General features: G+C 37.3%; 1 protein-coding gene across 1 annotated transcript; it reads right to left on the bottom strand.

The window, feature by feature from the left end:
* Window positions 1-80: 80 nt before the first annotated feature.
* LOC137180609 (small integral membrane protein 28-like) lies at window positions 81-5048 on the bottom strand. The gene is made up of 2 exons (XM_067585978.1): window positions 4829-5048; window positions 81-945 (listed from the first exon to the last, which is right to left on the bottom strand). Exons 1-2 carry the CDS (start codon window positions 4925-4927, stop codon window positions 529-531), a joined length of 516 nt encoding a protein of 171 aa, XP_067442079.1. The 5' UTR covers window positions 4928-5048; the 3' UTR covers window positions 81-528.
* Window positions 5049-17827: the final 12779 nt, after the last annotated feature.

The following is a 17827-nucleotide window of genomic DNA, read 5'->3' as shown; positions in this document are numbered from 1 at the left end:
GTAACTAAAGCTGTTAAATAAATGTAGTGAAGTACAAAGTATTATATATTTATAACATACATTTATTGGTTTTTGGACACTAGAGGGCAGAAGAACAAGCTGACAGCACACAGACAGTTGCTTCTTAAACATCCAGTAGACACACAGAGACAACATAAGCATCACATTGAAGTTGTGTTAGTGTTCACCAGTATTGCCTCTTCTTTCAGTCCTGGTTTCGGCTCTTTGGCTGTTAAATGTTTCACTTTTCTTCACCAGCTAGTCTCTAACTCTGTCTGTCTGCTGTTTGGTGCTGGGCGGGTTGTGAAGAGTGGGTTTATCAGAGGAAATGAGGTTATGAGAGCAGAGACTGAACCATACAGTAAAAGTACCATGAAACCAAAACTATGATCTAAAAGAGGTTGAAAGTCTCTGTAGAGCTGCATATATGGATGATAATTAAATAAGTATAATTTACAGACAACGAAGTTAAAAAAACACCAAATATTGGAGTTATTAAGTCTTTTTACACTGCAGCATCAAAACTAATCACACATAGCGACCGCTGGACTTGAGCTCCGGACACAACTTGGCCTCCAGATCTTCTATCTTTATCGACTCTGCGTCCTTGGAGCTGGAGAGGCTGGCGGCTCGGGTGATCTTGCTGAGCGTGTCCTCGTAGGGCGGAGGCAGGTAGACCATGACGAAGACCCCGTCCGATCCGTCTGAGCTGGTACTGGTGTGGCGCTCGACGTTCCTGGTCAGGGAGGAGAGGAACTCAGCGCTGCTCTCTGCGTCCTCCAGGTCCAGAGCGATGATGTTGGCCAGGTTCAGCTTGCTGCGGGAGCATCGGCGGTAGACCAGGCCCATCAGGAGAGCCAGCAGGAGGACGGAGACGATAGGGAGGACCACGTAGACCACCAGCTCTGGCTTTCTGTCCTCTCCCAGGTCATTCCAGTTGTAGCTCTGGAGATCAAAAACAAGGGTTGATTAAAAAGAAAAACCTTTATTTGACTCCTTATTAAAGAGCCAAATGTCATCATAATATACTGTATTATTGCTGTAAACTCTATATTAAGATAATTGTTGACTAATTATGATGTTTTTGCTGTTAGCTGCTGATGTTTCAAGTACACTGTGGATGTATTACTTGGTCATTAGTGGTAAAGTTTGCCTCCTAGTGTTATAATTTAGAAGTAAAAAGCTGATTAGTCAGCAGTTAGTGAGGGAAGGATGTTACCTACTGTTCGTTTGGCTCATGCAGCTTTTTTAACCGTTGATTTGGACCTTTGGAATATTTCCTTTGGATTACACTTGTTAAAATACTCCTTTGGATTATAATTTTGGTCTACAGAGGGATTTTACACATTCTTGCTGTGTAAAAGGATCATTCATGTCTGCTTGGAGAGACAAGTCAAACTATTCTTCTGACTCTGTATGGATTTGTGAGCAACCCGTTAATGTGAGATGGATGCACGGTGGAATGTTAAGAAACTGAAACGCGTTAAGACAACAACGAACTAAAAAGGCGACCAAGTGGCTCAAACTGAAATGATAAAAAACTGTCACTACACCCTACTAACCATTTATACATTAACACATTTATGCCTTATAGTTTTATACACCAGCCTCTGATAAAAGCATCTGATAAAAGTCTAAGCTTTGGCCATCATTTCTATTTGTGATAGCATTTTACTCACCAACTATAAAACTGAAAATATTAGAATGGAGTCTGGTTGACTGGGAGAGACATTAGAAGACGATGATCACACAGGTTGAATGAAAATCCACAGTTTTATTACACTCACTTAGAAATGAAAACAAAGGCAAAGATTCAGCCCAGTCTACACTAACATACTGCAAACACGCTCTGAAACATAATCCCGTCTTTGCTTTAATACTTTGACTTAATACTTTGGCTTTAATACCTTTTGACTTTGTTGTTGAAGTTCTTTGAGAAACATAAGATGTAGTACAAAGTCAAGAGGTTGTGATATGAAGAACAAGAAACTAGCGAAGCTGTAAACAGAGCCGTGTTCCCGCACATGCTCAGTAGTGCCTGCCTTACACAGAACTACTCTCCAGAGACTGAAAACGTGATCACTGTTTTTAGTCTTTGGAGCCGTTTCTAAACTGCTAACATGACCAAACTCTTCATGATGAAGGAACATGTCTCCCAGTGCAGCGGTGTGGCTCACTGACGTGTTTATAATAGTTTTTGGACAACAACGGAGGTCTACGGCACACAGGAATAAGATATATCAGGCTTTGGATACACACACAATACTTGTTAGTAGATGAGTTCATTGTTGATTTGGCTCTGCACATGAGATTTGTTGAAAAATATAGAAAATCACCAGCCTCATCCTTTAATAAGACATTTCTGTCCTCAGACATATTGATATGTATATATAGACATATATATGTATATTTCCCCTTGCAATTTTTATATGATTTCTTCTTATATTTTCTTTGCATTGTAGACTTTGGCTGATATCCACTTGACTGGATTGACATTTGAAGCCTGATATTAGTTTAAGATAAACTTTGGAATATATTTTTGCACAAAACAAGGACTGTGGATTTTGTCCCCCATCATTTACATTGAAAGCACATTTGAAGGATCTTTTAATATCCAGTATGAACAGGAGGAATGATTACAGCAAGGAAAACCTCTTTCACTGTTCATATGGACACCTGACCAATATTCTTATCTAACATCCCTCAAGGGCCCTATTGTATAATGTAACCAACTTTCTATAATATTGGTAAATTTATAATGTATGTTTACAATTGTAAGAGCTCAATATCCTGATCATTGACCTTTATTTATATGCATACTGGGAGAGGTTGCTGGTGACTTTTCCAGGGAAAAAGCAGATAGCCTTTATATGGATGGAGCTGTTTGTCTGTATGAATTTTGCCTGGTGAAGGTCTGAGGGTCAAAACGTTGTGTTATTAAAGTGAGTTCAGGTGACTGGTGTTCTGGATTCTTTGGTTTTCTTATCATTCAAGACAGTTTTGTTTCTCTGGACTCCACTAGTCTTTGATTTGCAGAAACCAGATTCAGAGTGATCCTCTGTGAGAGTGAACCGAGTCACTGATCAGGCATTACAAACATCACAAAGTCTGTGTTTGATCCCGACAAGAAGCTGTGAGAAAACAACATTTGGCGGCGCTGCTTACGTCCGCTCGCAGTGTCCCAAATTCCCCCTGCCTCAGTTTTTCTAGCAATTAGTTAATGCTGCCTGGATGACCCAGCACCCTGCAGACTCCTCTACAGTACTGGACAGTTTTAATTCTCAATCCGTCTGAGTGTCCCCCGGCTGCTCTCGCATCAAACTAAAATCTGAGAGAGAGAGTGTGTGTGTGTGTGAGGCTTAAAAGACTCTGAAGCGACAAAGAGGAACACAGAGAGGGCTGTTTCATGTTTCATTCATGCCAGACGAATTCAGACACTTTTATGTCTTTTCAAATTCTAGTATGTTTTGTCAGCTCTAAAATCTGCTGCACCTCACTCTTTCATCACTTTAAATAACAAAGTATTTATAAATCTAACACAGACACAGAGTAGACTTTCTGCAGACTGAATTTCACGTGTTGGATCACTAAAAGTCTATTTTTTTGGCCCAAGATGTTTGCTAAATCCAGTAAATGGAGAGCTGTTGTAGATTTTAATTTGAGAGTGATATAATTACCCTTTTTATTCTATTTTCCACAGCAAAAAGTTCCACCAGATTGTGTTCAAACTATTTTAAATCAGTTATATATCAAACAAATGTCAGTACAGTTTGTCAGCTTTAGAAATCTACTGTGACCCTCAACTGCATTTTTAGTGACCTCAAGTGGTCCAGAGTCAAAGGTTGAGAAACTCTAGTTCTAGTTCTAGAGTCTCTAGTGTAATAATTAGTGCAGGTGGATGATTTAACTAATAATACAACAGTCTTTACGTCTTCAACCCTGCAGCACAGGTAGATTCATCATTATTAATGCATGTTTCATGGATAAAAAAATATTATTTATGTTGATATTTTATTATTAAACATTATTTTAAGTCACAGGATGTTATTATAAGATCCAAAGGCTTTTGAACATAAAGTATCAGATATTTTAGGCTGAATTTTAAGAAAGGTAGAGGAGTTCAGGGTCATTTTGGTTCATTTTTCCTTACTTTGTTTTGCACCTTTTAAAACGATTCTCACTCCACATACATTATATCCTTATTTTAAGCACAAACTAAGCTCTAAATTTAAGTTAGCATTTGTCCATTTAAAGCTTGAAACCCAAAGTATGAAGCTAAAAATATGCTAATCTTTAGTGATAATTACGTAAAATATTATTATATAATACATATTAACAGTTCAAGGTCGTAAAAAGAATTGTTTCACTATTTACACATGCAGAAAAATGTAGGAAATAAAGCTACAATCTATTTACAGGTAGGTGATTTAATCCCAACTCAGTTTTGTGCCTTTTTTTAAAAAAAAGGAAGTATATGTATGACACTTTAAATACTAATAATTCACAGTTTTTTCTGCCCAACATCAACACTTTCAACTGATTTTCTCAGCTTGTCTCCACATGATATATAAATAAAATTATGTTACTATAAATAAAACATCCTCTGCATATTCGCTGATGAATAGAAAGAACATCTAAAAATATTTTACATTTGATTCAGTGGTGCAGCTTCAGTGGTTTGACTCAGTAGCTTCAGTTAAACCCTGAAACGAGCAGAAACACAACGTGAAATGGAATTTACTGTCATTTTTAAACATGTGGGGAGATTTTAAGGTAAAGGTTTATGTCTGTCAGAGTGACCACAGTGCAGAACTACAACTTGACACACCTGCTTCTCCTGTGTTGAAGGTGATCCTGTCACCCAGTCGTACGACCCTCTGCCAGCTGGTCCAAACCTCATCCAGCTGCTCTCCAGTAGCACCCGCATGCTCAGGTGACGGTGGTAGGTTGGACGGACGGGTAGAGAAATATGTGTAAAGATGGTAGATGGTGATCAGCTAAAGCATCCAGTTGTTAGTCCAGGAGTTTCAGGAGTAAACAGAGCAGGGAGGCTGGTTGGTTGGGGCGGGGGGGGGGGGGGGGGGGGTGTTGGGAGCCCAGGGTGAGATGGGTGGGGTTGCTCCCAGAGGTGGGCAGCGAGGGTGGTGGGAGGGGCCAGCAGCTAAGCAGCTGCTCACATGCACACACATGCAGCAGAGCAACATGATTCAGGCCAATGATGGGATTTAAAGCTATGCAGCTGGCCTATATCATAGGAGAGAGTGTGTGTGCATGTATATAGTATGTGTGTGTGTTTGTGTGTGTAAGTGTGTGCGTCCAGTTTGTGTGCCAGTAAAGCTTGGTGACAGAAAAAGGCGTGACTCCTCTCCAGATCAAATCTCAAGCACGTGGAACACACTTGAGGAAAAAAAAAACCACACTGATAGTAAAATTACACAGCTGTTGCATTCCTGTATGTGTGTGTATGTGTACTTCTGTATTCAGGTGACATATACAGTACCTGTTTATATATCACATATCTGTATTTTAGCAAATCCCCATAGTGTAAATCATTAAATTTTAGGGTGAAGAATTTAAAGGATAAGGCTGGAGATTCTCTATATTTTTCTTATTGTCAACAAATCTTCAATAAAACCAACAACGAACTGATCTACTAACGAGTTTTGTGTGTGTATCAAAGCCTGATATATCTTATTCCTCTGTGCCGTAGACCTCCTCTGTTGTCCAAAAACTATTATAAAACACATCAATGAGCCACACCGCTGCACTGGGTAACATGTTCCTTCATCATGAAGAGTTTGGTCATGTTAGTTTGTTTAGAAACGGCTCCAAAGACTAAAAACAGTGATCACGTTTTCAGTCTCCAGAGAGTAGTTCTGTGTAACACGGTTCTGTCTACAACTTAACTAGCTTGTTGTGCTACATATCACAATCTCTTGACTTTGTTCTTTACAACGTAGTACAAAATTAAGAGATTGTGATATGTAGCACAACAAGCTAGCTTACTTGTTAGTAGATCAGTTCATTGTCGGTTTGGCTTTGTGCATGAAATTTGAACAGGACTGACTCTGCTCCCCCAGAACTCTGCAACTCCTGGGATTGGCCGGGATGCACCTTCTGGGCGGGCAGACCGAAAGTTTAAAACCGTGTCTTATCTGAGACTCTGTGCTGTTTTTAAGCCACTGCTTTTGGGCTGGTTGCTGGCTGCTGGTTTCTTCTTGATTTTGTCTTTGTCGTCTTGCTTTCTGCCATTTCAGTGTAAAGCTTGCATTTTGCTAGTTTGAAGTTGTGATTCAGAACAATAGGAGGTGAAACCTCAAAAGTCTAGAGTCATAAGTTAAGGATCAAGCCTAGGGGAGCATGACAGCATAATCCAGGAGCTCTCTTCCAATGGGATCTTTTCATGTTCAGACCGGCCGACTCACTCATCATTACAAGATCCAGACTCCAGCTCCTCATCCCAGCACATCGGACTCCATTCTCCACAAGAAGCCGCCCCAGGGAGCAAGCAATTATACAAAACCTTCATCAACTTGCTTAAACCCTGGTGCTTTCATGATTTGTAAATTCAATTGGTAATTCAGAACTAAGCTGTCGTACCATTGATTTGACTCACTGCTGCTCAGGTAACAGTCATTGTATCTGTTTATCAGGTCTCTCATACCAGCTACCCAATAGATAACTCTACATCATACATTTCAATCATTCACTAGCCATAGCCTTGTGCACCAGTTTCCCTTTCCCTCTTGTGTCTTGTCTGTAAAACGTTGTAGTGTTTAGTATTTGTAGTTGTAGTATTAGTAATAAATGTGTACGTAAATAAAGTGGACTTGTTTGTGTTTTCTTGTGCTTGCATCTCAGTCACTTAACCTTAAAAGACCTAAACCTTCGCAAAATCATATTTAAGATGAATAACAATCATAATTCTAATCGACCTCTCTTGTGTGGCCAACAAGGAGGACTATTTCCCTATTATTATATCTACTCTAATATGAGTTATGTCGCTGGACAAATAATTTCATGTTAGAGTTGTGCACAATAATAATTCATAATTCCCTCAGAATTCCTACAGAAGCAAAGTCCCTCCTCTTCTGCTGCCTCCCACGGGACCATGAGGACGTTCCAGGGGGTCTTCAGCAAAAAGGGGAATAATTTATTAACACTATAATTCCATCCATAAGGAATACAATGACAGAATGTATGACTATTTTGTTCATGGGTTTCATACATTTTCTGTAATAAAACATCTAAAAGCAAAAATCAGATTTAGGGGTCCTTGATGTGAAAAAAGTTTGAGAAGCACTTCTTTAAAGTACTTCAATGTCAAGCTGCGGTAGCTGCTCGGTTGTAATTGTCCATCGAGCGTCTCCATTACAATATATATGAAACTGCCAGGTTTGCACGGCAGCGCCAGACGGGCCTGATGATGTGAAACATCTGCTGGAGTGTGTATGTGTGTGTGTGTGTGTGTGTGTGTGTACCAGGTATTCCTCATGTTGTGGGGACATAAATCTGTTTACACAGTCAAATGTGGGGACTCGCCTTGCTTTTAGGGACAAAAAGCAAGTCCCCATAATATAAATCATTAATTTTAGGGTGAAGACTTGATTTAAAGTAAAGGTAAGTTTGGGTGTAAGGTAAGTCTCCAGAAAATGAAAGTGACAGAAACCTGACTGTGTGTGTGTGTATGTGTGTGTGTGTGTGTGTGTGTGTGTGTGTGTGTGTGTGTTAAACCTAAAACCTAAAGCAGCAGATCTGTGAGATACACGCACCAAGCACACCAGTCAGCTGGAGACACTGGTGTTATCAGCGGCTGGCGTGCAGCCTCCTTATATTAATCCTCATTGAAATATTACATGAGAGAGAAAATACCTGAAAATGTGTTTTGATTAAATAATCTATAGGATAGATTAAGCACGGGATTTATCCGCACGTTCCATTGTCTATTAAATGCCTCGGTGTTAGGAAGGTCAGGTCATCGCTGTCAGTGTCAGGGTGCAAATCATTTTTGATCTGTGGAAAAAGATTCATAAGAATCAGGAGGACGCTTTTTTTTTAAATCTTAATTTTATATTCTTATAAAAAACCCCAAACTGTTCTTACAGTTTTATATTATTATATTCTTTCATATTACTAGTAATTAAAAATTTTATCCACTTTTCAAAGTACAAAGAACACAATATAACACCACACACAACTGGACAAAATAATCTAAAAGCTCTCAAGGTCCATTTACTAGCTTTTCCATTGCTTTCAACCGCATCTCACATTCTTCATCAGCAGGTGGAGTTCGCTCAGTTGTCATGGAGATGATGATGATGATGACAACTAAACCATCTCCGTGACAAAAGGGTCAAATTCTGTTCACTGGCGAAGAATGTCAGATGTGGTTGGAAAGCCCAGGAAAAAAAAAGCTTGTAAGTGGACCTTGAATAAACATCCTGAATGAAATGTCTTTTTTTTCCCAAAGAGGCCACATGTTGTATCGTCACAAAATAACTGTAACTCAAGGTTTACTTACTAGCTTTTGTGGAGCTTTCAACCACATCTCATGGTCTTCATCAGCACATAGAGTCTTCCCAGTTGTCATCACACGACCCAAATATGGACTGTAATAGCAGGTGGTTGTATCTGGGAGTGTGGAAATAACAACTCATAATTTAAGTATATAAGTATAAAAATAATATTTGACCAGTGGTGGAAAGTAACTAAATACATTTACTTAAGTCCAGTTTTGAGGTACTTAACTTGAGTATTTCCATGTGATGCTACTTTATACTTCCACTTCACTACATTTCAGAGGGAAATATTGTACTTTCTACTCCACTACAAACCACTACTTTTACTGCAATACTTTAACTACATCAAGCTCAGAATACTTATGTACTTTTACTGTAGTAGGATTTTTTTCATGCAGGACTTTTACCTGAAACAGAGTATTTTTATTGTATTGGTACTTTTATTTAAGTAAAGGATCTGAATATTTATGTATTATTATAAATATATTTAGTCAGTATCAGCAGAGAAAACTACCACAGCCTTCATGGGATGTCACATAGAAGCTTAAGAAGCCTGATAGAGTCTGTTACAGTCACGAAACACAGCCGGAGCTGAAGTCTGATTTTCCAGCCAGATTTGCAAATCAGCAGAATCTTAACTCACTCTGGCCTAAATCCTCAACACGCCTTCAATCAGAGGATTTAAAGAAGCCATAAAGCTCTGACTGCTGATGGAGAGATGAGGACGGCTGTCACACTGCACACACACACACACACACACACACACACACACACACACACACACACACACACACACACACCCTCACACTATTGATGTTAATTGATGTCTAAGCACGCCTTGTTTGTGACATGTTACATGTTGGATGTCAGTAAGGCTCTATTTACACTGCAACTGACTCAACCAAACATCCAATGTTTTTCCTCACTTTTGACCCTGCTCTGTTTTCAGTCTGACTTTTTTATTCAAGATTTGGGACACTTCTGTATGTCCTCCAGTGGTTAACTAACTGGGTTTAATTACACTGAATGACAGACTTTGGCTGATATAATCCATTATGAAGTTCCAAGTCAGATAGATTGAAACTTGCAAAAAAATCACAGTTTCCCAGTCATAATTATGACTTTGAGGATGATGTTAACACTTTTACAAGTTGGAAACTCATAATCAGTGATGGAAGAAGTATTCAGATCCTTTACTTAAGTAAAAGTACTACAGTAAAAGTACATAAATATTATGAGCTTGATGTAATTAAAGTATTGCAGTAAAAGTACATAAGTATTATGAGTTTGATGTAGTTAAAGTATTGCAGTAAAAGTACATAAGTATTATGAGCTTGATGTAGTTAAAGTATTGCAGTAAAAGTACATAAGTATTATGAGCTTGATGTAATTAAAGTATTGCAGTAAAAGTACATAAGTATTATGAGCTTGATGTAGTTAAAGTATTGCAGTAAAAGTAGTGGTTTGGTCCCTCTGACTGATATATTATTATATATGACATCATTAGATTATTAATAGTGAAGCATCAGTGTTAGAGCAGCATGTTACTGTTGTAGCTGCTGGAGGTGGAGCTAGTTTACACTACTTTATATACAGTTAGCTAGTTTAGTCCAGTGGTTCCCAACCTAGGGGTCGGGCCCCTCCAAAGGGTCAGCAGATAAATCTGAGGGGTGGTGAGATGATTAATGGGAGAGGAAAGAAGAAAAAACAAAGTTCTGATACACAAATCTGTTTTCAGTTTTTGGACTTTTTCTCTAATCTTTGATTTTTGCTGAAATATTGGATCATTTGAACATTTATTGAAATGAAAGCATGTGAGAAGTTTAGAGGGAAAAATCACTATTTGGTGGAGCTGTTAACAACTCATAGACATGTGAAATGTGACCCCAACTACACACTGCTTTTTGTAAGACGTCAAAAGACAAAAAGGTTGGAAACCACTGGTTTCATCTTTAACAATGTGTTGTATTTTAAAAGCTTGTTATATTATCCATTGTGTCAAATCTTCATCTGAAAAATAACTAAAGCTGTCAAATAAATGTAGTGGAGTAGAAAGTAAAATATTTCCCTCTGAAATGTAGTGGAGTGGAAGTATAAAGTAGCATCACATGGAAATACTCAAGTACCTCAAAATTGTACTTAAGTACAGTACTTGAGCAGTTCATTTCATAGGGAGGACTTGTTCAGACATCAGAAAGGTTGATGAGGACAGTCAAACAAAAACATAAAACGAGAAGAAAATCGAAATTGGAGCTTCAGTGTTATGAACAGATCATCTCTTTATACTCTTTTATTAACTTTCATTGTTGAAATGTAAATGTTTCCACCTTTGAATCAGTATTATGCACATACGGGACACATGCACATTGTGAGGTTTTCTTGGAAAGCTGTCTCATTCCAGTTATGTTGAGTGTTTAGTTGTGATTAAGCAGCGACTTTTGTCTTTTTAATCAATCAAGGTTAATCTGGGCTCCCCTGCTTTCAGCAGATGAAATAACTGGACAGATGGATTATCATGGAACAGGTTTCTGACTGAGTAATCAAAAAAACAAAAACAACAAACAACTGTGTTACACTCGATTACACTGAGGTCAGTGATAAACTCCTTCCTACACTGTTGCAGATTAGCCTGTCTGGGTCGAGCTGTGTGCTTATTGGCCTCATTGCCTCAGTGTTTTATGTGTGTTTAGATAAATTTGGTTACTGCATATTGAGTGATCTTTATGACCTGGAGGACCTGGACAACACTGTCCACATATTTTAGTGAAATTTTGGGCTCTTTTTCCTGGTTTGGGCCCCTTAGTTTCAACTTTTCAAGTGTGTGTTAAAACAACAGTCTGGACATTTACACACTCCTATCAATCTAAGTGATGGGGGACAAAATCCACAGTCCTCCTTCTGTGCAAAAATGTATTTAAAAGTTTATCTGAAGCTAATATGAAGCTTCAGCGTCCAAATGAGTCAAATCAAGTAGATATCTTTCAACGTTACAATCTTTTTAGTGCCCAAGTCCCTCCTTTTGTTACTATACTTCCACCGCAGCTCAACAGGGAAACACTGTCCGAGGAAACACAAAGAGTAAAAAGAATGTAATTTTTGCACAGATGGAGGACTGTTGATTTTGTCCCCCATCACTTACACTGTAAGTACATTATGAAGGGATCTTCTAATGGTCAGTATGAGGAGGAGGAATGATTACAGCAAGAAAACTTTCCAACTATGTGTCCCCACTTCGTGTTTGTCTCTTTCTTGTTTCAACATGATGTCCCCGTGCATAAATCCAGCTCCATAAAGAAATGGTCTTCCATGAGCTCTGACGTCAACCCTGTCCAACACCTTTGGGATGAAGTGGTCTTATTGCCCAACATGATGGCTGAATGGGAACAAAACGCTGCAGCCAGGTTCCAAAATCTGTTGGAAGGCTTGAAACCAGAAGAGTGGAGGCTATTATAGCAGCAGATAAGTGGACATGGTTTATCACATGATGTGGTTGTAATGTAGGGCTACAACTAATAAATTGTCTATAAAATGGCAAAAAATGGTGAAGAATGTTGATCATTTTTTCCAAAAGCCTATAACATCCTAGAACATCTTGTTTTGTCCCAAACAACAGTCCACAACCCAAAGATATTCTGTTTACTGTCATAGAGGACTAAAGAAACCGGAAAATAGTCACATTTGAGAAGCTGGAGGTAGAGAATTTGGACAGTTTTTATTCAAAAATGACTCAAAACAACTTGATTTAATAATCAAAATAATATAATCGACTAATTGTTGCAGCTGTAGTATAATGTTCAAGTTTCCATATACTTTGTTCTGGTGTCCACATACTTTTGGCCATGTATATTCATAAATCGGATGACCAACAGGTAATTTAGTTTTTTCCAGCACTTTTCACCCGGCCTTAAATTGGGGCCTCCATTTATTTGTTTGTACTGGCTGTAGTGAAAATATCCTGAAGTACAAATACTGAAGTATCAGTGCCACATATTTTTACTACAGTGTACTTTAAATACATATTTTGTTACTCCAAAACCTCATATCAATGCCATCTTTCTCTTAATTGAACAAATTGTGTCAGGTGCGCAAGTCCAGATGTTGATGCTGGAACCAATGCTGATGTGTCCAGATCAAGACTCACACTAACATGTCTACAATCCAGCTGTCAGGTTCAACATCTGTCTGGAATCTACCCAGCGGGATGCTTGGCGCTCGGGGGAAGCGGGTGGGATTTGTCGCTGCAGGATTACTGGCTCGGGGCGGGCAGACGGCAGCTGTAATTACTGCTCACGTGGCGAGCAGAGTGGACAGAAATATGTTTGTTTGAGCGTATAGAGGCAGAGTGGAGGATCATGGGTAGTGTCAGACCTGTCATGACACCACTGATGTTTCCCTGAATAATCCCACTGCCCTGACTGACACCAGCATGTATACAGATTTTTCCTCTTTCTACCAACTGTCACACAGCTCTCGCTTCAGATCTATTTGTGAATTTGAATGTTTCTCCAATATTTCTCTCTTTTGGGCTAAATGTTTATTTATTTATTTATTTTAGTGGTTGTCGGCCTCTAAAACCTTGCATGAGATATTGGATTAACTAGATGAGAGGGAAATTGTTTATAAAGGAATGCTTGTCTTGTCTTCTGTAGTGCAAAATATCTATGTATTTATTATTATTTTTAAATGTCTTTTTATGAACTAAAACAAACAAAAATCCAACAACATACGCAAACAATTATTCCAAAAAACCAGCGAGTGAACCAGCAAACAAACAACAGCAATAATAAATAAATCAATAAATAGCAAGACAAAACAAGAAAATAAGTAGGAAGAGTTCGTCTCTGCAAATGATCTTACTGTCTGATTACATGTGTCATTAAAATTAAACAATTTAATTGATTAATTTTCCATCTCTAGTCTTCAGACATGGCTGCTATGGAGGGTGACCATATTGAGTTTTACTCATCTAGAGAGCCTATATTCATGTCAAGTACTTTTTCAAGTTTAGCTATTTTCAAGAGTGCATCAGTCCAGTCTTGAATGTGTTGTGGTGTATTTTCATTAAAAGTCATTGGTGTGCTTAAAGACAATATTAAGCTATGCAGATTGATTTTATAAGTTTATAAGCAATAAGGGCTAGTGTGATACAATTTGTATTGGTGTAGTTATAATCTCATGAACCATATTTAATCACAATGTACATATAGAGGCACGGTAGAAGAATCATAATCATACACTGGAGAAATTTGAGTGTGTTTGTATTACATGTCACTTTGCTTGGGTCTGCATTAAAGTCTTCACCTTTTAAAAAAATACTCTCTGGAGGAAATCAAGAAATAAGGGTGTAAAATGACTAGAATAACTTATAAAAAAAATAAAAGGCCAGAAGACAACTTGGCAATAATGGTGTAAAATGATTCCCAATACTTATTCCCACAATATAAAAATTAGATATAATCAGGTAGAATTGAATATGCCAGTACATATCCTCAAACAGCTCAAAACCTGTTTTGAAGAGTTTTGACCAACAACGAGTGACGGAGATAAAAGTAACATAATAACTGGTCAAAAATTAGGGAGGGTGGATGATAAGGTGTGACCTAAGCCGACCCAAGGGCATAAAAACAATGCCCCAAAGAAAAAACCTTCGGAGCGATTTGGTTCGTTGTAAAAGTGCTGATTGCTCCCCTTTTTTGCCGGCATTAAAGAACACTTTGCTGCTTGGACCTCTGACTCCCTTTTTTATTTTCAAAAGAGAGTTTTTTGCTCTGGTACATTTTTCTGCAACAATTTGATACAACAGTGTACAAAAAATAAACTTTTTGGCAACATCAAAAGCTACAGATAGCCACTTATTATAAAGTATATATGTACATTTACCCAAATACCATAATTAAAGTTGCAATACATGATATTCAGCCACTAGATGTTGCACCATAGCAACAACATCTCAGACCAAAACAAATGTGTGTGTTGTTTACTCAATAAAGTTGGAAAAAATAAAAAGAAAGCCGACAACTCATGAAACTCAGATCAAACTATCAAACTAGGCAGTACTGATCAAATATGAATCAATATTCTGTTTCTGCATTGCCTATTTCTCACCTCCCATGCTTTCAGAAACATATTTTATCTGTTTAGCTATATCCATATCTGTTTAGCTGCCGCCATTTTGGAAATAGACATGGATGACACGGAAGGACTCACATGCACGCACAAAGAAAAGAGAAGCTCAGATAACAACACATACAGAGGGAGTGTGACTTCATTCACTGCTCAGGTCGCCATTAATCCACTATGTCTTTACATAGCAAATAGTTGTTTGCTGACATCCAGTGAGGCTCAATGTCATTTATTAGACCTTTAAGTACAATTTTTAGGTATTTATACTTGAGTATTTTTTATTTTATGCTACCTTATACTTCTATAACACTACATTTCAGAGGGAAATATTGTACTTTTTAGTGCAGTACATTCATTTAACAGCTATAGTTACATGATGCATTGTCATAGATTAAACTACACAACATTAAAATGCTGCTTACACAGTAATGCATCGGTAATATCAATACAATTATATATTTTTTGCCATTCCATGCTTTATGTGCAGCATTCTTAGAGGATTTTTTTTCAAAAATTGAAAATTATACAGACAATATAAAGAAATGACTACATAACAATTGAAAAGAGTAAAATCGCCCAATGCATCCAAACCTATGGTGGGTAAATGTAATATGTTTGCAAATCTTAACATATATGGTATTTCAGAGACTTTTAAAAGGGTTATTAAGATAAAGATATTGTAGGAAAATTGGTGACAGAGAGAAGTAGAAGTGCTTGTATGTATACGTTGTATATGTGTGGGCAAAAAGCCAAAAAGTTTTGAATAACTGGTTTAATCTTTAACAATGTAGTGTAATTTATAAACTCATTATTATGTTATTTTATGTATTTTTTTTTATTTTTATTTTTATTTTTTTTTTACATATTACTGTATCCATCTACATACACATGTCTACATATATGAGAAAGATTTAATTTTAAGGAATCAGATTGTTCTGTTTGATGTCAGTACTTAAGTAAAATTTAACTTTGAACACAGGACTTTTACTTGTTATGGAGTATTTTTACACTGATTATGTAAAAAAAAGCAAAATATCAAAGACTCAATAATCAATAATACACCACTGTTTGTCTCATAAATGCACTGAAACCAGAGCAGCAGTTATAAGTCCAAGCCTCATGAAAACCTGACTTAAAGTTTGTCAGGTTCTGTCAGGAGTTTCAGTACATTTGGACAGATTTATATATACATATGTACATAGAATAGATTACGCGTAATGTCTTTTAATAATGGTCAATATCTCTTTGCTGATTTTCTGGAGAGAATATTATTTGTGTGAGTGGACATCGCTCTTCTCCTCTCAGTATCTGACTCAGTAAAAGACTGCAGCTGTAATCCCATAAGAGGCTTTGCTGCAGTTGGATGCTGTTGGATGTGCGATAAACATGCTTTGTCACAGCAGCTAGGGCCAAACGACAACAACTGGACGACAGACACATCGTACGAAGCAAGATTGTTCTTCAAAATTAGCTGAAAAAAAAATTCAGGGAATCTTTTTAAATTACACTGAATTTATTTTTGTGTTTTATTGCTTATGTGGAGAACTAACTGTGCTGCTCCTGCATCTGCTGGTTTGCATCCATATTAATGAGAATAAACAACAGTCTGTAAGTTCCCTGCAGTTATTCTCAACCAGAGGGATACTTCTGCAGATACTAGGGGGCACATTAGATAATTTTTGATTTGATAAAAACACATCAAATTTGTGTTTAAAATTAACACACAAATTGGATTAAATTGATGATGATGCTTATGTTCAGTGTATGTATGGTCACATTAACCCTCGGGGTACGATAAGCTCCCTACATACCCACATTAGTTCATATTCTATTTAGTGACATTCCCAAACAAATCACAATACCAAAAACACAAACCCTTGAAAAACTAATGAAACAACATCTCAATGGTTGGAAAATGGTTCTGTTAATATTTTACTCCTTAGAGGGTCTTTTAGTCCAACCAAACACTAAACAAGACTGTTTTAAACGACTAAAATATTACAATTAACATTCACTAACTGGAAACACACTGAAATAGCAACAGCTAGGCTATACTCTGTGAATCTGGGGTTACGCCATGTTTACATTACCTAACCAACGTTGTCGCAGTGGTAGCTACTTGTCAATCACAATATAGCCATGCCCTGAAACATACCCTGCTTTATTGTCAAATTTAAATTAAATAGGACCATAATTTAAAAACAACAACAACAAAAACGTAATGCTGTGTTGAAGAAGACTTGAAACTAGTGATTGAGGCCATAAACTCATTAGGAAACAGTTTACTGAGGTAATAAATCAAGTGAGAAGTAGGGTCATTTTCTCATAGACTTCTATGCAATTGGACTTCTAATTGCAGCCAGTGGAGTCGCCCCCTACTGGCCATTAGAGAGAATGCAGGTTTAAGGTGCTTCCACATTGGCTTCACTTTTCAGACCCGGACTTTTGTGGCACCTGGGGGTCTCGGGCCCCTGCTCAGCTGCCTTTTTTTTTTTAAACCTAGTTGATAATTCATATTTAGGTGGAGGTGAGAGTGTTTAAAAACTGACAAAACATGTTTGTGTATGTATAAAATCCATAGTGTGTAAATAAACGTCATGTTGGCATGTGATCTGTAGGTGGTGACATAAACCAACTTCCCTCATTAGGTTGATTTACCTGCAAAAGCGTCTGTTAATTTGTAAGATGTGAAAGGAATTAAAGAATCAATAATTATTAGATTATTAATGCAAAACAAAGAATAAGACCCATTAAAAAAACTGAATGTGCTACGCCCGTAGAGTGGAAGCTCACTCGTGGGGTGACATATTTTAGAAAGTAATTTATTCTGAAAGAACGAATTAAAACACAGTGTGAGTGTTGATCTTCCGTGGCTTTACTGTTTGTACGTTAACTGCCAACTGAACTTAGTTGGAACAATACAACAAAAATGCAAAACAATAACGATATAATGTAAAATAATCAATATTTCAAAATACAGTAATCATGCATAAACTAGCTATTTCCATTTAAAATCAACATGCTAATGTAACATCTGCCTCTTGCATGTTATATTAAATACATCATTTGAGCTTTAAATGGTCACTATGTCTAATAGCAAAATCTTGTAATATAGAATATAATTTTGTCAGTAATTTTACCCTTATTTAATAGTTGTAAGGTGTACATATTGTGTTATTTTCATA

Source organism: Thunnus thynnus, chromosome 3, assembly GCF_963924715.1.
Source record: "Thunnus thynnus chromosome 3, fThuThy2.1, whole genome shotgun sequence".
Lineage (NCBI taxonomy): Eukaryota > Metazoa > Chordata > Actinopteri > Scombriformes > Scombridae > Thunnus > Thunnus thynnus.
The sequence above is the reverse complement of the archived record's forward strand: the minus strand, read 5'-3'. Positions and strand labels throughout refer to the sequence as shown.

Bases quoted from the DNA above. Each gene is read 5' to 3' on its own strand.
- LOC137180609 (XM_067585978.1), bottom strand. From the start codon at position 4,927: ATGCGGGTGCTACTGGAGAGCAGCTGGATGAGGTTTGGACCAGCTGGC. The intron at 946-4,828 runs GTGTGTCAAGTT...TTTGATCTCCAG, and splicing joins CTTCAACACAGGAGAAGCAG to AGCTACAACTGGAATGACCT.